The sequence below is a fragment of the Pundamilia nyererei genome, unplaced genomic scaffold (assembly GCF_000239375.1).
Source record: "Pundamilia nyererei isolate P.nyererei 1_Seehausen unplaced genomic scaffold, PunNye1.0 scaffold00059, whole genome shotgun sequence".
NCBI lineage: Eukaryota > Metazoa > Chordata > Actinopteri > Cichliformes > Cichlidae > Pundamilia > Pundamilia nyererei.
Window position 1 is genome coordinate 432,621 of NW_005187460.1, and position 19,765 is coordinate 452,385.

At 39.8% G+C, this 19,765-nt stretch overlaps 2 protein-coding genes across 3 annotated transcripts in view; one reads left to right on the forward strand and one right to left on the reverse strand.

Moving 5' to 3' along the window:
- Positions 1-9,298, forward strand: part of sgsm3 (small G protein signaling modulator 3) — a 13,563-nt gene extending 4,265 nt beyond the window's left edge. Inside the window, exons 2-21 of the mRNA XM_005734518.1 lie at positions 1,115-1,183; positions 1,345-1,430; positions 2,179-2,242; positions 2,879-3,090; positions 3,215-3,322; positions 3,551-3,694; positions 3,818-4,013; positions 4,143-4,288; positions 4,488-4,721; positions 4,859-5,041; positions 5,208-5,363; positions 5,462-5,516; positions 5,893-5,942; positions 6,141-6,293; positions 6,385-6,455; positions 6,682-6,730; positions 6,867-6,952; positions 7,058-7,180; positions 7,394-7,454; positions 8,160-9,298. Of these exons, the coding sequence (XP_005734575.1) occupies positions 1,177-1,183; positions 1,345-1,430; positions 2,179-2,242; positions 2,879-3,090; positions 3,215-3,322; positions 3,551-3,694; positions 3,818-4,013; positions 4,143-4,288; positions 4,488-4,721; positions 4,859-5,041; positions 5,208-5,363; positions 5,462-5,516; positions 5,893-5,942; positions 6,141-6,293; positions 6,385-6,455; positions 6,682-6,730; positions 6,867-6,952; positions 7,058-7,180; positions 7,394-7,454; positions 8,160-8,243 (2,268 nt within the window). The 5' untranslated portion in view covers positions 1,115-1,176 and the 3' untranslated portion in view covers positions 8,244-9,298. The remainder of the gene's footprint in view (positions 1-1,114; positions 1,184-1,344; positions 1,431-2,178; positions 2,243-2,878; positions 3,091-3,214; positions 3,323-3,550; positions 3,695-3,817; positions 4,014-4,142; positions 4,289-4,487; positions 4,722-4,858; positions 5,042-5,207; positions 5,364-5,461; positions 5,517-5,892; positions 5,943-6,140; positions 6,294-6,384; positions 6,456-6,681; positions 6,731-6,866; positions 6,953-7,057; positions 7,181-7,393; positions 7,455-8,159) is intronic.
- Positions 9,299-10,147: 849 nt separating this feature from the next.
- On the reverse strand, positions 10,148-18,379 carry gtpbp1 (GTP binding protein 1). 2 transcript variants are annotated; one of them, XM_005734519.2, is made up of 14 exons: positions 17,876-18,379; positions 16,260-16,371; positions 15,942-16,122; positions 14,206-14,389; positions 13,791-13,955; positions 13,531-13,654; positions 13,258-13,372; positions 13,030-13,174; positions 12,755-12,937; positions 12,431-12,566; positions 12,053-12,231; positions 11,699-11,860; positions 11,371-11,421; positions 10,148-11,223 (listed from the first exon to the last, which is right to left on the reverse strand). In XM_005734519.2, exons 1-14 carry the CDS (start codon positions 18,068-18,070, stop codon positions 11,107-11,109), a joined length of 2,049 nt encoding a protein of 682 aa, XP_005734576.1. In that variant the 5' UTR covers positions 18,071-18,379; the 3' UTR covers positions 10,148-11,106. The 2 variants fall into 2 exon arrangements, with proteins under 2 accessions (XP_005734576.1, XP_005734577.1); XM_005734520.2 differs by lacking the exon at positions 11,371-11,421 and having other exon boundaries at positions 17,876-18,378.
- Positions 18,380-19,765: the final 1,386 nt, after the last annotated feature.

Here is a 19,765-nt window from a genome sequence, read left to right on the forward strand (position 1 = left end):
AAAAATAATCGCATATCGCATCGCAATCGCAATATTGGGGCAAAAAAATCGCAATTAGATTATTTTCCATAATCGTTCAGCCCTAATATTATACCGGAGCAGACAGTGGGTGAAGGACAGGTTCACCCACTGCAGTTATGTAGTGTGTGAACCTGAGTTAAAGTTGTGAATATTAACCTGTGGAAACACCATTGTTAATGATAATATCTAAAACACAGAAAGGCTGTACTGAGGTTAACAACTTTGTACCAACAGTTAGATGAGATCATGGTATTTGTCGCAGTGCTGTAGAGGGATGGCCCACTTTGCTCCCCTTCATTGCCAATATTTGCCATGTAATTTATTTATATGCTTAAACAGTCACTTTTTTAGCTTTAATGCAAAGGCTAAAATCTTGCAGACAAAAGCTCATAAATACATGGTATGTTAAGTCTTTGTTGTGTGTTTGTAGGCGCAAGTCATTTTATGGTTTTCTCACAGAATGTTAATTTTACCCCAAGATGTGTGCTCTACATTTAGAGCATCACAACACACATTTGTACATACACAAAGAGTTTAGTAGAATAGTTAGCCTCTGGTAATTACAACAGTCATATGGCCTTGAAGAGAGAAACAAGAATTCTCTTTATCTCGTTTTTTTTTTTTTTTTTTTTTTTCTCCTCTCTGTGTTTGTGCCGAAGCTCTGCATGTCCTGGAGTTCGTTCTAGAAGAAGGGGCACTGCCTTGTTACATTGTTGTTGGTCTGTTGGACAATTTCTTTGTACTTGATTGGTTTGAAGAATGGCGTATTTGTTTAGCAGTTAGGTAGGTTTACATTATAGTAACTTGGATAGTATCAAAATGGACTGAGGTCCTGAGTAACTGATTATGGTATCCGAAGGATTTCAAACATTACAGTTGCTACTGAAACAGTGAAGACAAACACATTTATAATGTCTGCTAATTTGATGTGGTTAGTGGTTGTAAAGGTCATTTATGTGTCTGGAGATTTTCCCACAAACATACGGAGTGCTGTCAGCTGGAGGACTGACTAGCTTCAGCATCGTTCTGAAATATGCAAATGTTGACGATCTAAACTGCCAACTGATTCTCAGCATCTGTTTCTTTCCTATAGAGTGGCTATCTGCTGACTTGTTTACTCCCAGGTGTCCCACCATATTGAACTCAATCATCAAAATGTCAGGTATATTTGCAAAATGTAATTTCTTTGCAGAACTTTGGAGTGTGTGTGTGTGTGTGTGTGTGTGTGTGTGTGTGTGTGTGTGTGTGTGTGTGTGTGTGTGTGGATTTAGCAATAGAAAGATGGATATAATAAGACCTTTTTTTTTTCTTTTTTTCTTTTAGGTACCTACACACCAGCTCCTGGTGGGCCATTCTCGGCTCTTACCCCAAGCATGTGGCCCCAGGACATTTTGGCCAAGTACCATCAAGTAAGAATATGGTTTCCCACATTGTTGATAAAACAAGTTTCTTGAGAAATCGAACATTTCAGATTTTAGAAATTGAGAAAAAAATATTAAAGGCTGTCACACATCTACATCCATCTTTATTTAGTTTTCTTCAACAAAAAAATGGACCAATCAAATGCTTGCTGCCTACTTCAGTTAAAGATGTGAGTTGTGGAGGTTAATAAAGAATATATTAAAAAAATTAAGTGCATTCAAGGTTATGGTCCCACAGTGAAAGAGGGGTGGAATTCCCTTTAGTGTTTGCCCAAATCAAAGTGAAATAAAAGTTTTTGATTGTGTATAATCCATGAATTGGTTTGGTATGAATATCAGTAGACTTGTCGTTTTTGTTTTCTGTGTTCTATCAGTTTCATTATCAGGTATTTACGACTAACCATAAATATTTAGTTTTTAAATCACCAATTAAATAACCCACAGGTTTGTATATAATGTATCTGAGGTTACTTTTAAATTGAGAGGAAAAACGTAGTTAAAATGTGTTTTTGTGCTGCCGGTTTATATCTAAAACACCTACTGTAGCCTGTTTGGGCGAAGGTAATGTTGTTCAGCAAAAGTTACCATGGTGATCTCATCAGTTTAAAACACTGCTCCTTTAATGGCACTGAAACCATTAATCTCACTTCTTTATAGCCACGTTTGTTTGATATAGTCATGTTTCTACTATGAGATGTTCACCGATTAAATGCATGTCACTGTTTTGTTTCTGCAGAAAGACTCTTCACAGCAGCCTGAACTCCAGTATGATGAATTTGGCTTTAGGGTGGACACAGAGGGTATTTCATTTATCCATGTCTTCTCTTTTGCTCTCTCTCATTCACACACACAGACAATTCTTTTCTGTCTTAAAACTTTTTTATCATCATTTGGTGAATCGCAGTAGGGAAAAATTTTGTTTTTTAGATATGAGCATAGTAGCTCTATTATGTAGGTGAAGTGCATGTGATCTCAGGGTTTTTCCAGCCTTGACCTATTATGACAATGAAGAAGGCTATTTATTGAATCGTCTTTGAGTGTGTATTTTGAGTTTTAAACCCCAGAAAAAGGTTTTGTTAATCTATCAGCCAAATTTTAGTGATTTTAAAAAACAATCCAAATACACACAATTATGGTTCCAATGGCATGAATGATGAAAGCAGAATTCTCTGCTTCTCTGAAGTGTGCTGGTTGACAACTCATGCAAAAGTAGACTACTCTCTCCAGTCCTCCTGGAGACTCAGCTGAGTTTGTTTTAAGTGAAGCAGCTTTCATATCTCTGCAGTGAATGCCCACAGTATTGTAGCTGGTACCATTTTCCATTATTTTGTTCTCCTTAATCCAAGAGTTTGTAAGTTATAACAATTTTAATATCGAGCCTGCACAGATAACAAACTAAAGCTGAAGTTAAGGCTGAATATATTACTTTCTCTTAGATGGTGGGGAGCCTAAGTCTTGGCTGGGCACTGAGGGCTCGCCCCAGCGTGAAGACCCCCAGCAGCGACTGCGTTGGCAAGCCCACCTGGAGTTCACCCATAACCACACAGTAGGTGACCTGACCTGGGATCTTATTGATCCTGTCCTTCCACGCTCTGAGCGTTTGCATTCCTTGGTGCTAGGAGGAATACCTCATAGTATGAGACCACAGGTAAGCTTTACCATCAGTGTTGTTTCTTGTAGCATTGACTAGAAGTCTAAAATACTGTTAAAGCAAGCTAGTTATATAGTGATGTTACTGAAACATCGTTTTTTTTCCCCCCCTCCTCTCCTAGCTTTGGATGCGTCTGTCTGGAGCCCTTCAAAAGAAGAGGACCTCTGAGATCTCTTACAGAGAAATCATCAAGAACAGCTCTAATGATGACACCACAGTTGCTAAACAGGTAAAATGCCTAACTGTATAAATGTGTGAAGACTTATTATTGTAATTATTATTATTAAGTTCAAAAAGTACTGCCTAAACACAGTCAACATATCTGTCTGACACATTTGGAGATTAGACTTCAAGCATTAGGGTGTTTTGCACTATTTTTCTTCATTTGCTCTGCAGAATCCTTAAAGATCTTTCAAATAATAATGGGATGATCCCGTCTTAATCTTTTGTCCCTCAGATAGAGAAGGACTTGTTACGGACTATGCCAACCAATGCGTGTTTCAATAGTCTGACCAGTGTTGGAGTGCCAAGGCTGAGACGTGTACTGAGAAGCCTAGCATGGCTCTACCCTGACATTGGGTACTGTCAGGGCACTGGCATGGTAAGAACACATACATAGAGAGTCTGTCTGATCAGTTACATTACTCAGAGCAGCTGATTCAGCATAGAAGGTATTCTCCTCTTTACGCTCTCATTGTTTCTCATATCTGTCTCATCCATCCAGGTTGTTTCCTGCCTGTTGCTTTTTCTCGAGGAGGAGGATGCACTATGGATGATGTGCGCCCTGATCGAAGATCTTCTTCCTCCATCTTACTTTTCCTCCACTCTGCTGGGCGTTCAAACGGATCAGAGAGTTCTCCGCCAACTTATTGTTCAGTACCTGCCGGCCCTTGACCGCCTTTTGCAGGAGCATGACATAGGTAGGATCAAGCATCAAGAAAGATGATGAGAGTTTAGTCCTTGGGTTGTGGAAAAAGGGTTGTGAGTTGCACCCTATACTGTACATTGTATACAGTAGGTAACATCATCTTCTTTTTTTGAACATCCAGAGTTGTCACTGATCACATTGCACTGGTTCCTGACATCATTTGCCAGTGTGGTGGATATCCGTCTGCTCCTAAGAATCTGGGATCTGCTCTTCTATGAAGGGTCACTTGTGCTTTTCCAGGTGACACTGGGCATGCTCAAGATTAAGGTTAGCCACAGTACTTCTGCTGAATCTCAATAGCCTCTTGCAGTTTGTATTTTTCTTGAATGCTTTACATTTATTGTTTTCTTTAGTCGGTGTGTGCAGTTACCAATTAGATTTTTTTTCTTTGGGGGAGAGCAATTAGGATGGAAGATAAAGCCATCATCCTAATCCTAATCTTATTTAATTTACTTCTTTACTCCAGGAGGAGGAACTTGTGTCATCAGAGAACTCTGCATCCATTTTTAATACTCTTTCGGATTTGCCGAGCCAGCTGAGGGACGCACCTGCAGTTCTAGGGGAGGCTATGAGGCTAGCAGGGACACTCTCCCAAGAAACCCTGGAAGCTCACAGACACAAGCACCTAGCCTACATCCTAAATGAACAGGCACAGCTCAGCAATGGCAACAACACAACACTCAACACCAATCTCAACAAGGTCAGTCATTATAGTATTGGCCTAATTTATTAGTCATGTGGTTTAGACAGGGAGAGTAGGAGTTGTATATTTACTTCTAAAAATTTTGTTAAACAAAAAGAGGGGAAAAAATTGAGATTTTATTGATAAATGTTTAGGTGGTGAGGAGGCAGTCGCTGCGCAGGAAATCCACCCTGACCTCCCTGCTTTTTGGGGAGGATGAGGCAGAAGCTCTGAAGTCAAAGAACATAAAGCAGACTGAGTTGGTGGCCTCCTTGCGAGAGGCCATAACCCGCATTGCAGAGCACTTCCATTGTCTGGATCCACGCCACTCCAGCACTGTGAGTGTTTATGTCCTGTTCTGAACTACGAATCAACCAAAATAAACAGCGCATCAGCCATGCTGTACTTTCATTTGCTGTCTGTCCAAATTGTGGAATTAATTTTAAGATTATTATTTTCTCACATTTTGACTTCATATCGATCCGTTCCATTTTTTCTGTCTAGGATCTGACTCCAGACTACTCCATGGAGAGTCATCAGCGGGATCATGAAAACTTTCTTGTGGTATCTCGCAACCGACGGAGACGAGCAAAGGCTTTGCTAGACTTTGAGCGTCATGATGATGATGAACTGGGCTTTAGAAAGAATGACATCATCACTGTGAGTCATAATTTACAGAAATGCTGGCAAAAAAGAAGCACAGCTTTAACACCGTCTGGTCTCTGTGTCTCATCCTGCTGTATTCTTCTGTCGCTCAGATTATTTCGCAAAAGGACGAACATTGCTGGGTTGGTGAACTCAACAGCCTTAGAGGTATGTGGGATTTAAAAATTTTATTTATTTATTTATTTATTTATTTATTTATTTATTTATTTATTTATTTATTTATTTTTAATATAAAGAGCCAAAAAAGTTTTATTGATCTAGCACAGTTAAAATTTTAAAAAGCTGATCCAAAGGCAGATGTATTTACATTCCACATTTAAAAATGAAAAACAAAGTAAAGAATTATACAAGTGATAATAATAAAAATGTGCAAAATAAGTAAAATTGTGTAAAAGATATGGGATAAAATTATAAAAGGAATCGAGTTAAAGTAAATGCATAAGTAAAATGTAACAATAGAAACAACTGATATAAAAGATCAGTAAGTAATTATCTGCTGTATGATAAATTTTGTCTTTAACAGGCTGGTTTCCAGCAAAGTTTGTTGAGATCCTTGATGAAAGGAGCAAGGAGGTATGCACATTCTTACGTTATTCTCTTAATTAAAGCTAAGCACTTTGAAATTGTCCAGTTAGCTGATGTTTCTTCCAGTGTTCGATGTCATCAACTATGCACCAGGTTTTGTCTTTGCTTCTTTATTATTGTAATGTCCTGACTGTCGAATCATACAGTGTCTTCAACAGTGATTGACGATCTCGTACATGTCTTCAGTACTCACTAGCAGGTGACGACTCTGTGACAGAGGCAGTGACAGACCTGGCCAGAGGGACTCTATGTCCAGCTCTGAAGGCTATCTTTCAGCATGGTCTGAAGAAACCATCTATACTTGGAGGGCCATGTCACCCGTGGTTATTCATAGAGGAGGTAGGAAAACGTTTTGTCATCATAGTACCATGTATCACACATGCGTCTGTCAAACTGACAATTTAAATTAAATCCTCTTCTTTTTACTCAGGCGGCCAGCAGGGAGGTAGAGAGGGACTTCAATTCTGTTTACTCAAGGCTAGTCCTGTGTAAAACCTACAGGTGAGGTGTACAGAAAGTGTTACTCTTTGCTATATTAACCCAAATTGTAATGTTCTCCAGGGGCCATCAGGGATGCACTTGACTTTAATTAGCATTGCATGATGCTATGTTAAGAACATAAATGGGCCATTTACCGTTAACTGTATGCTCAGTGGACTGTGTGCTTTTTGCACTACTGCTAGTAGAGATTTGGAAGTAACAAGTGGTTGTCTTTGGGATTTACCAGGTTAGATGAAGATGGAAAAGTACTAACGCCAGAGGAGCTGCTTTACAGAGTGAGTGAACACTCTATTTATTAATCACCAAGTGTTTTGTCAGTAATATGAGGCTTAGCTTCTAGTCTGTAAAGTTGCCGTGTAGCACTGAGGACTGATAAAGTGCATGACTGTTTCCCTTCGATTACCTTCTCAGGCAGTGCAGTCAGTCAACATGAGCCATGATGCAGCACATGCCCAAATGGATGTCAAGTTTAGGTCTCTTGTGTGTGTTGGCCTGAAGTAAGTTTCATCACACATGCATGTGGAATTGAAATCATCGAAGTCACTCTGTAGAATCATATTTTCATACCGAGTCTGTTTGAATCTTAACATGTTTCTCTTCAGTGAGCAGGTGCTGCACTTATGGTTGGAGGTGTTGTGCTCCAGCATGGCGGCTGTAGAAAAATGGTATCACCCATGGTCATTCCTTCGTAGCCCCGGATGGGTTCAAATCAAGTGTGAGCTCAGGTCAGTCTGCTCAAATCATGGATGGTTACCGAGTGTTAAATTCTTGAAGTTGGCTGTATCTTATCCACGAGCCATCTTTTGCATTTTCCACACAGAATTCAGTCGTGTAAAAACAGGAATATACATGTGAAAGAAGCTTGAAGGGTAAAAGTTAAACAAAGTGAAGCTGTGTATCAATCAGGATAACGATTAACAAACTTGTTTTCTCTTCAGGGTCCTGTCAAAGTTTGCCTTCAGTCTCTCCCAAGATTGTGAGCTTCCCGACAAAAAAGAGGTGAGTCAAGGAGCATGTGACAGCTTCTCAATATAGAGCGGTTGTGAGCCAGTCTTACTATCAAGGACGACTTGTTAGAACTAAGTGACGAAAAACATTATGACTTATACTGTTTCAGAAGTCTGCTATTCTGAAAGCAGAAGTTATGGAAGTGCTGGTTCAGCATCACCTCTTTAGTTGGGATCTCTAGGTAATGTCGCTCATCAAACTATCGGTAGATTCGCGTAGGTATTAGTGTTCTTTGTCTTCTTTTACCCTTCATTTTCAGAGTGAGGTGGCACATTTGTAGAATAAATCTTTGAAAGAAGAAAATTTTCCATGTCACTGTAGAAGTAGACTAGAAATGGCAGTTGCTAGTGCTATTAGTGACACGCTGCCATCTCCTTCCTGCAAGTCAGACTGTCTCCTCTGGGGGGAAAAAAGCTGCATCTCTATAAGATCTACTGATTTCACTTCTATATTATTATGCTGACTGTAGATACTATAGTCATCATGTGCGGTCAGTATCATGATTTTTTTTCCCCTTCAGACTCCAGATGGTAACTCGTTGTGTTGTTTTGTTTTTTTTTTAATTAAGGCAATATTCTTTTAGGCAGATAATAAAACATATTTTCATTAAAATTGCTGATTAGTGTTTCTGTCAGGTGATGCATTACTAACTTTTGACTTCAAGTAAAAGCTTTCCACATTTCATTTATGTCCCAGGAAAAGGAGCAGAAGCCACTGAAAGAGGGAGTGCAGGATATGTTGGTGAAACATCACCTGTTCAGCTGGGACATTGATGGATAAATGTGCAGCAAAAATGGCTGAAACCTACAACTTGGTCTCAAAGTCATAGCTTAGCCTTTTTTTTTTTTTTTTGTTCTTTAAATGTTAAAAAAAAGTGCAGAGACAAGAAATCTAGACACTACTGTCAGCCTGCTAAAAGAAGTGACTACTTCACCAACCGGTTCACCCTCTCATCCTGTGTCAGTTTTGGACAATGGTAACACCCAAATGACTGAAACTCAACTGGCTCGTGTTGGCTGAAGCATGTGCACATCATTGTACATAATTTAAACGGATCAATACCCAGTACTGGAGGTTTCACTGCAAGGTTTAAAATACATATATATCTAATATATCTATATAAACATCTTACACACTCCTGCCACACAAAGAGTTTGTACATCTAGGACAGACTACAACATATGACCGAACAGCATTTTTTTTTTCAGTACCTGAAGCTCATGGTGCATGAGTGGGTGAGAAATACAATCTATTCTTTTGTTCTGCTCATAATGTTGCCATGACGAACACAAGTTTTTGTAACCTTATCCTAAATTTCATCCTCATCATCCTTTAAAGATTTAAGGCCAAACTAGAACATTACTAAACACAAAGCTGTAAAGTTACAAACTATTTTCAAGTGGAATGTATTTTACCTCAGTATCACAAATTCCACAAAATACTTCATTAAATGTTGCACATGCCAAGTAAAGCCTTGTGAAGTTGTGATATAAAACTATGGGTATGTGTGCTACCTAAGCAGTGGTAGTAAAACGTCTGTCTTGTATAATATAATGTACATGAAGCAGATAATTTGTGTTACACCTATATATGTATAAAAGATAACTACACATACAAGTCTATACTTTGTAATGTTTTTTGTATATACTTGTGACTATATGTACCATTAAGGCAATTCAAACATAGGACTTTTTATCTGTATTTTACCAGACTGATCTCTAGCTTTGACATGAACATCCAGAAATAAACTGTATCAAGTTCAGTGAGCTGTGTTACATGTAATGAAACATGTTCATTACTGTTTTTAAGACAAAGGTTTTGACTTTGTTCTTTTGATTTTTTAAACTTTTCTGAAATGGTCTTGAGCAATAGTTTTGCAGACATAAAATAGCCAACAAAGTGAATCCATCAGCCAAAGGTTTGCAAGGTGTGCAATCTGTCCTTAAGAAGATTGACAAAAGGGGCACAAAAGAAGTGGCAGGTCTCAAAAATGACAACAGAAGTACAGTATCTGAAAGTAATTTTTCTGAACTAAGAGGGGAAAAAATTCCAGCAAAGACCTGACAGGGCTAGAGTTGCATTTGGCTCTGCAGTTGATTCATCTACTGTTCACTGAAGCCTCGTCAGAAATGGTCTCAAGAATGGCTGGCTGTCAAGAAGCCATTTTTGAGGAAGGGAAACTGGCAGAAAAAGCCTGGGGTTACACAACAACTGGACAGAAAGGCAGTGGCAACAGGTCTGATGGAGTGATACCTGCACATTTGAAACGTTTGGTACATAGGAGGTCTGGAGAGAGGCACAACAGTGAGTGTCTGCAGGCATCTGTAGAAACTGGTGGCAACTGTAAGGATTTGACCTGCACTTCAGCCAGTGGTGTAGGGGATCATGTCAATATTGATGGATTTATAAAGCATTAGTACCATCTGGAAAGCATCTGTCAACAACCTCAACATAACAATGATTTTGAATACAGTGCCCCCCAAAAAAGCACATCTGGATAGAAAAACACAATAGAATGCTGTCAGTCATGGATTTTTCTTCCCAGAGCCCAGGCCTCAACATAGCTGAAGCAGTGTGGGCTTGTCTTGATGGAAAATGAGGGGTTACATCCATGCAAATAATATTACTGCAAATAATGTCAGAAATATTGAAAATATGGAAACACAATAGCCAGCACTGTTTAAAAGTTCAGTAAACTGTGTTTATTAATGGTTCTTTTCTTGTAGCAAGGGATTTAAAATGTCACAATATGTCTACAGCAACAAGCCATAACACATGGGATATGAGAATTACAAGTAGCACTGCAAGTACGGCAAGTATTACAATCAGTAGCAGCTGCTGAAGTGAGAAACTGTGCTGTATTGGTACTAACACTATTATAAGGTTTGTATATAGACCGACGATGGAAGAATGACGCATACTACTGAATCTAGGTGTGCAAGTGAACTTATCTCAAAAGATAAAGACCATCCAAGAGTAAATGTTCTGCATGTCAAATAAATAATTATAAAACAAAACAGCTTATATTTTCTGTATACCTAGAATCTTAAATCAACTCTGCTACATTTGTGATTTGCATACATTTTGTACATCATTCCAATCTGTAAAACTAAGAGGCAATTAATGCTGTATAAATAGTACAACTGTTTATCATTGCAAATACACAGGGAATTCATGGGTGTCACTAATAGCTGCTCGTAAATATAGGTATTGGACCCTTGTCTTGGGTTTATCCTTCCTCCCTGCCCCTGAAACTGAGCCAGAGGACTGTTTTCAGACACGCATAAAATATGGATAAAATTAAATATATTCATCATCCTGAGTGAGGCTAACCTCAAAAACCACACTGCTTTCAATCACCCAAGCCATTCGAAATGGTAAAGGCAGCTGATATTAAATGCTTAGGAGGTGTATGCTTTTAGTGTGAGACATACCCCTCTGTGTTCCCTTTCAAAAATAATTAAATAAAAAGTATGGGACCTGGTGTAAAAAAAAAAGCAAAACAGAAACCCAATAAAACTAAAAAAGGCGAGGAGTAATAAGACTGAGGAGAGTGTCTTGCTCCAAACATCTGCTTCCTTCATGGTGTGTGGAATGAAGACACTTGGTGGAGTGACAGGAAGAAATGGGACCTGTGGGCTTTTCAGCAGCTCCCTATCCCCGATGAGGAAGCCGCTGCTGTGGGGTTGGTGCTGCTGTTCTGGCCTTTTCCTTTGTGCCTCTGGCCACCCCTTCTCCTTCCACCACCTCCAGACTTTGGCTGTAACGTAGATAGAACGAAACCGCTCAATAAGGCAGTCGCTGCACTGCATCACAATGCCAAAAACAACAACAAATGCAAAGACCAGAGTCCAGTCTCCACAATTCAGCCTCACTGTTGCTTTTGTTTTCTGTCAACACAGTTTACCTTGTTCTCTTTGTTGCCCTCCTTTAACTGAGGGTCATCATCTCCCTCTCCCTTTGAGAGCCAGCCACGAAAGCAAAGGAGATGGAGAGAGTGTACAGGAGTGATGTGGGTGAGTTAAAATTTAGGGTGAAATATTACAAAGCAGTGTATAGATTCACAGACAAGATGTTACATGAGAAAAAAAGAGGAGGAGGAAACAGAAGTTAGAACAGCAACTTCGAGGTAAGTAATCAGAATCTGAAGAAACGCAGGAACTGCACTACTGCGCACACACAGAATTTGTACATACAGCATACAGCTTTAGTACTTTTAATGACTTGTGACTCACCGGTTGTGTCGAGTTGGAGGCTGCCGGTTGAGCTGCTGCTCCCACGTCGTCACCGGCCACCACGGTGCCGTCCTCTTTTCGCGGCGGCGCCTTTTTGGTAGACTGCATTTTGATTTGTGGCGGTTTTGAGTTTGATGGCATGTTATTGGTGGATTGCAGCAGCTGAAAATGATATGAGACAACACGTTAGTCCCAAAGAACTATCTGTGAGCACATAAACCTACAATGATTTCTACATTTTGGACATAATCTTAATATTATTTCCAACTACAGCTTTAGAACCTGGCTCATGATCCTCAGATCGCTGTAGCATTAACTCAACATAAACCTTCAGCTTCCAGAAGGCTTTGCTACCTTAGTGATGGTTCCTACAGCTTTGGTGCGCCCCTCCCTGAACACCAGCCTCTGGTCACAATGCAGATACTCGGGGGTCTTGATGAAACGGAAGTGGACTGAAGCCTTGTCGCCTGTTCGTAAGCAGTCTCTGTTCATGGACAGGATGGTGGCAGTCTGCCTTATGCTGCCACAGTGGACTGAGTGTTGGGGAATATATACGTAAAGGAGAATGAATTGATGCTTACTGTGGTTGTAAAATGACCATTTCAGTCCCATAACATTTATACATACAAATGTTCAATGTCATTTAGAAACTTTGCTATAAATCTTTGCTGAAATGTCCTGCCTTTGCCTTTGACTCTAGAAACACACACAGAGCGTGTCACTGCTACTCACCCATGGCCTGGTATCTCGGGGATATTGTGGTGGGATGATGCAGCACCAGGATCTCAGCCTCAAACTCCCAAGTTGCCTGTGGGTTTAGCCTCGGGGACACCATTACCATGCCTTTCCTTATGGACGAACGCTTGATCTTTGGAAGGAAGCATATGACAAAACATGTCATCATTTTCACTGCCCTTCTATTATCAAGATGAATAACACTTTTCAAGACCAGCAATAAGGCCTCCTAATGAGTAAAAAAAAACTGCTAACATTTAACTGACCTATGCAATGCCAAGCATCTGCACTAGACAGTGGATGATTTTATTATTTCTCTACCTTTTTAAGAGCAAACGAGGCAGTCTGGCCACCTCTGACCTCCTTCACAGGCATTCTCTTACGGTGTATTGATTTGACAGCAATAGAGATGAAGCTCCCTAGAGGATCGGGTCCCAGCAGCATGGTGTCATTCAGGCGTATGAGCCCACGTAAAGTAGTTCCCGATACTACAGTTCCCACACCCTAAGACATAAACAACACATGACCTGTTTTTTTGCATTAAATTTACATGATAAAATACATTAGGGAGAGCAGTTTATCAGTGTTCATAGTACCGGTACAGAGTAGGTATCATCTATTTGAAACTCAGCAGGCTGATCGTCCCGGTAGGATGTCCTGGAGGAAAGCAGGTTGAGAAACATCTTAAGCAGGTCCATGTTCTCACCGGTCACATTGGAGATCTGAAAGATGGGGCACATCCTGGGGGTGCACAACAAACACACATAGCTTACAGTGAGACATTGTCTTTCTGCTGCTGAATCTCGCAACAACAGACACAGTACCTCTCCGAACTGAAGTTTGAAGCAGTGACTATGACGTCGTCCTTGTTCTGTACCAGGACAGGAATTTTTCTACAGCCTGGGGACTTCAGTAACCTCTGCAGCAGCTTTAGGGTCTCTGATAGAAGGAAATGAAGACCACACAAGTTATTTAGTTGTTACTGTAATTTTTTTAGCATGTGAAAATGCAGAAAAACAGCATATAAGCTAATAGAAGATGTATTTTTTGCATAATAAGGAAATATTGCAAAGCAAATAAAACCCCAGAAGGCTTACCTTGCAAGATGTTGGCTGGGCACATGTCTATCTTGGTTACCACTACAAACACAGGCACGTTCAGAGCTAAAGCCAGGCCCAGGTGCTCTTTGGTCATTCCTACGATACCTGCGTTACTGCCCACCTGGAAAGGAAGGGAAAAGTGAATTTTATTCCTACACTTGTATGAAAAAGAAAAAAAAAGAAAACGATTTTTGGGACATCATGGATATTGTACATAGACACGCACACCATCTTCCCTCCCCCTCCCCCTTTCTGACCATAAGCATGCAGAAGTCTGGAAGGTGTCCTGTCATCCCAAACACTGTGGTCTTGAGGTATTTCTCATGGCCGGCCAGGTCTATGAAGGTAATGACCTTAGAGGACTTCTCGCAGATTTTGGTCCAGTCCAGACTTCCTCCATGACTGTCTGGTTTATTCACCACCTGGGAGGCAAGTACAATAACAGAAATCCTATGTAAACATACAGTCTTTCATCTTCCATCAACATTTTCTGTAGATCCTCCATATTACTATTAACGTTCACCTCACCAAACTCATTTCTTCTCACACTTATTTTAACAGTCAACATATTTCAGCACCTCATGACTCAATATATGAACCATCATTAAAAACACGAGTCATTTTCAGAGTTACACTTCTTTTAGAAGTAAAGCACTGAGCATACACACTCACCTGTCCCTCTTGGTCAAACCCCAGGATATCATTGCCCACACTGCTGGTCCTACCACTCTCCATCTCATGCTTGTGTCTGAATAGTTTCTGGCGGGCAAAGCCCCTGCCGTTGTCCAGCTCACCATGTGTTAATACTCCCAGCAGAGTACTTTTACCAGCATCCACATTGCCCACCACTGCAACCCTGAGAGACACAAGGATACCATATAGGTTGAAAAAAGAGCCCTGGATGCTTCAGGGAACAGAATAGAACTGAACAGAATAACTTTCATTGTCCAAACTGGTGGAAAACTGTCAGTTATCAATTCATACTAAAAACTGATAATTATCAGCACACATTCATACACACACATGCATAAACCATTGGTAAAGTTATAAAAATATATTGCAGCTTATTATTCATCATACTAATTGAATTTGGCACAAATCATCCTCTATATAGCTTTTTACAAGCCAGAGGCATTCTATAACATTGACCTGAGTGCAATTCAGATTCAGTCCAGTCTGTTCCTACTTACCACAGTCAGGCTACCACACCAGACTGAGTATTGAACATGAGGACGATTTCAATCAAGCTGACATTTACTCTTTCCAAAACGTATTCGCTAACTTCAAAGCCTCTTAGCTTCCTCATAAGAAACAGTCTCTGACTAACTTTCTTATTGATGTAATCAGCATTAGCTGCAAAATGTAATTCCTTATCACAATGTTTTCCCAGATACTTAAACCTATTAATGACTTCCACAGACTGAACAGAAAATGAAAGACCTGTTTTTGGGCCTGTGTAATTCAAGACAGGCTCTTTTGTGTTGTCAATGTTAATCAACAAATAGAGAGATTTATAGCATTCCTCCAACCTACGCAATGATGCAAAATCATCAGGGTTGGTATTCCTATGACCGGGACCAACAAGAGTTATATAATCAGCATATTACACCAGCTTCATATTCCCATCCTGTAGTTCCCCGTATTACAAATTATTTCATTAGACAACATGAGTAATACAGACCTTAAATTTCAAAATATCTAATCCACTGTTACCCTCTTATTATTTGTTCTTGCAATAAAATGTGTCCTTGTATTAAAGGCTGAAGTCAGATTGACAAATATAATCCTTCCCTGATCAGCTGTTTGCTGTAAGCGATGTGTAACTGTATTACGTAGTATCAGTGCAGCGTCTTTTGTGCTCCTTTGTGACTTGCATGCTAACTGCATACAGGCCAACTGATCCATAATAGCTGAGGTGAGGTGTTTTTTAAGCACTCCCTCCATATAATTAGACAGCACACGGGTCAAAGCCACTGGACAAAAGTCAGTAAGGGATTTGGAACCCGGCCCTGGGATTGGTTTAATTACAGAAATCTTCCATCATCATCACACCATCATGATCGTAGCTTATGTATGTCTGTATGTTTGTTCCCAAAATCCTCCTAGATGAAACCTAGGCTGTAAACCACCTAGAGTACCAATATTCATAACATCTACAAGGTGATTTATGACTATTATTATTATTATAAATATTTAGCTTAAAATAAACATTTCTTTAAATTTCCTTTAAAATTCTCAGCTGTAATTGTACCAAGTGTGCATCTGACTTTTTCCACACCTGAGGGGCCTCTGGGTTTTTTCAGTAGTTTATCTGATAAAAAATTGAAACAGTCTGGTCAGGACACATGTCACCTGTACTGAACACACTGTGCACTGTTGAAAGTAAGTGTGACTTCATTACTGCTCACCTGACCTCCAGGAAGTCCAGCTCACCCACACGCCTCCGTATCAGATAGTCACGTACCAAACCGGCAGCCTCATTGCGCTCCCGTAGAGGGATCAGGTCAGCATCTAGCTGCTCACACATGGAGTGAACTGTGGCTACTGAGGCCTCCATATCTTTCTCATCCAAACCCCAGTCACCACCATCTGCACAGGAGGAGAACAAGAACAGATGTGTTACAAACTGTTACAGAGTGAATAGGTGAAAAGGCGGAAGAGAGAGACTCGTAATTTACACTACAGTATCCTTGGAATTTGGACAAGGGCTTTTATATATCTCTCACCTGAGCCCATTCCAACCACATAAATAGTCTCTCCACATCCCTCTTCCATCCTGTCTCGTAGCTGCCGAAGTAACGAATCATACTGCTCTCCATTTGGGCTAACAAGTGCCAGCTATTGGGTTCCAGAGAGGGGAAGAGAGAAAACATAAAGAGTAACACTGGCCATGAAATTGTTAAATCAAATATTCTTCTTCTAATAACAGTTAATAACAGTCCCGGGAGAGACTGCATCAGGTAAGGTTGTTTAAAAGAAAAAAAGAACAGGCATTGAACCAAACATTATTACTTATTTGAGACATTTTAGTTTCACTGGAGGACACTCTCATACCCTGTAAGCAAAAAGAAATCTGAAGGGACTGGCAGGGTCGAACGCATCACCCAACTTGCAAACACAGCTGCTTCTTTTCTCATGACATACCTCAAGGTTACATGAACACGGTGTTGTTATCCCTGCTGATATGGACCTAAAAACACCTTGAAGTGCAATGCTATTTGTATAAGAAGAACCTGCTTGTTTTATGTTTATTTGTTGTGAATGTTGGCCTGAGTGTGTAAGACCTTGGGAAGAGTAGCTAAGGATGAACGTGATGCTCATGGGGACCCTGATTAAACAAACATTTTTTTATTATTATTTGCTAGTTTTTGTTTCTATCTTTAAAAGAAACCAGAACAAACACACACAAAATGAAATAAGTGAACTATTGAGGAAATGTAGTTTAGGTCCAGTAGTAGCAGAAACATACTTTACTTAGTGGCAGTACATTGCTTTCCCTTTAAGGGCGGGTTACAAGTGTAATAGTACTATCATACTTTATACTAAGAGATATGCATTTGGAGCTGTGTTAAAGGCCTGCTAGATGAATAGTACCCAGTGGACTGGGTTATTGAGAAGTTGCTACACAGAATAGCATATCAGTTGCTAACATGCTGAAACTATCAGGAGCCAAAAGTCAACAAGGGACTGCCTACCTGATGCAACTCTGTGCAATGTGTTTATGGGACCAAAAAACACCATTGTAACGTGCAATTTAATACCTGTGGGCAAAGACATGATTGCTTTCACTCTTACATTCAAACATTCCGGATTACGTCAGGCCAAAAACTCTTTTTTCATGCTACAAGTTTCGGTATTTAAGAGCAACTTTCAGTTGATCAGAATGGTTCAGCAGCACATATAGCTACAGCCAACAATATATATCATAGGTAGACATTATAGGCAAAACATGTCGGGTATTTTAGCTGGTACCCTGGAAAGCCGACCATATTATCTCATTGTTCTTTATTATCCCGTATGTTTTTGTTTTGGGTTCACAAAACGTTAATAACAGATGAACCATATTCACTTGTTTTGAGAAGTGCTTCTATGTGCAGCTAACGTTAGCGCCGGGCTCCGCTGCTATTTTAGCTGGAACTGCTAACACTTGCTAGCTGTTTAGTGTCAACAAAAGCAGCTCGGTGTCCAGAAAAATCACTCGTGTGTTATATTTGGTGCTTAAAAATACTCCGTAGATATAAAACGTTAATTACATAGCTGTAGAGGAGAGGCGCATTATTTTTCTCATTCATTCATTCACTGACAGCAGCAGCTAGCATTAGCTTGGCGAGCTTAGCTTTACCTTGCTAGTAAAGTCAATCCCCCGATCCTCGGGCTCGCCATTGAGCACGTCTCCATCCTCGAAACACTCGTCCCCGGCGTCGTCGCTGCATCCTCCACGGTCTGGAGCAAATATACTCGCCGGGACTAAAGCATCGGCCAGCGGTACGGAGCCTGGGCTAATGCCTGGCTCATGCGCCGCCGCTATTGATGCCATTTTTATGCCAACTTTGCAGTAATAAATTGCAGGTTTTCTAAACTGTTGTGATGACGGCTGGCAGGCAAACACACACACATATACACACTAACCGGTGCACGTTGAGCTGTCAACTCCAGTATTAGTTAGATATTTGCTACGCTACAGTTAATGACGTTAGCAAGGGTCTCACCGCGCTTTAACTAACATTAAAATAACGCTTACTTATGTACCGTCTGTCTGCATTTGAAAATGAAACCTACCAGCACCTGAATATTAACAAGGAGGGCGTGGATAACCGTGTGTTTTGACATCATATTCACCAGTAGAGTTGAAGTCACTGGGAAAATGTTAACAGTGGACCAATACCAGTGAGGGGGTCGTTCATATGATTACAAGCTGGATCAGCCCCTCACACTCAGAGGGCAACAGGGCTCTATTCCTGAATTACATGTGCAATAATACACATACACTTCTTCTTCTTTTTTATACTAAGTTAATATACTGTGTTGTGTTGTTTGTGTTGCGTTGTGATGTGTCATATCGTGTCGTGTTGTGTTATATGTAGTGCCGACGTAGGACAGTTTTCCAATTTCATTGTACTACTGTACTATGTATGACTGTGCAATGACAATAAAGAGTTATCTTATCTTATCTTATCTTATCTTATCTTATCTTATCTTATCTTATCTTATCTTACATACATACATTTAAGATTAATGTATGCAATAATTACTGTGTCGGTTTGGTCTGCTTTGGTCTGACACCAAAATGTATTCAAAAGTTAATATTGTCTGGCCCATGTCATTATGACAAGGAAATGATATGTTGTACTTTTCAATTATTATTGTGACCAATGCTCAGTCTAACATTGATCTGCAGTCTGAAAGGTCACTTCTGTTGTACAACCTGTTGTACCTGTTGTACAAAATGTTGTGCTTGACTGGTAAATGTTGTGATTAAATAGCCAGTTTAGTGTAATTTACCTGATTACTGTTTTGCATTTCTTAATGGCAACAATGTGATGTAATGTGTACAATTTTTCATTTTATATTTTCCTTTTGTTGTTGTTGTTGTTGTTGTTCTCCAGTGACAGAAACACTATACTCATAGAGCATAGTGAAGTGCTTTTTTTTTTTTTTTTTTAAACTCTTTTTTTATGCTTCACACCACATTTTTTTTCTCAGGGATAATATGGGAGGCTGAATTGTGAAAAAATAGCCTATTTGTTTTTTTTGTTTTTGTTTTTTGACTGTTTTGAGCCCAAATTGTTTAAAGTAAATTTCAATTTTGAAAATCTCTAATAAGCATTAAATATTGCTATTTATTTTTGCTTTCTGTTTTTGAAGCTAGATAATCCTTCCTGGTGTATTACCCTCACACAAACTCTGATGCTCCTGCATTTACCCAAGAATAGTGGCGTATCTATGTAGTTTGATTGACTTTTGTGTAGCTGAGTGGTGTGTGACGTTTTGCATTATATTTTGTTATAATTTTGCATCACTGTCAGATTGATATTTTTGTTTGTTTGTTTTTTACTTTTATGTTACTTTAGTTAAAGCTATACATCCTCAACACTCAGAGGGAATATCCTCAGAAGATTTCCCACCTACATTAGCGCTCTATTGGTTCTCCTTGTCACCTTGTAATAACAGCTGCCTCCAGTAGTAAATAGTCGTTACAGAATGTGGACTGTTGTAGTATTGCACTCTGACC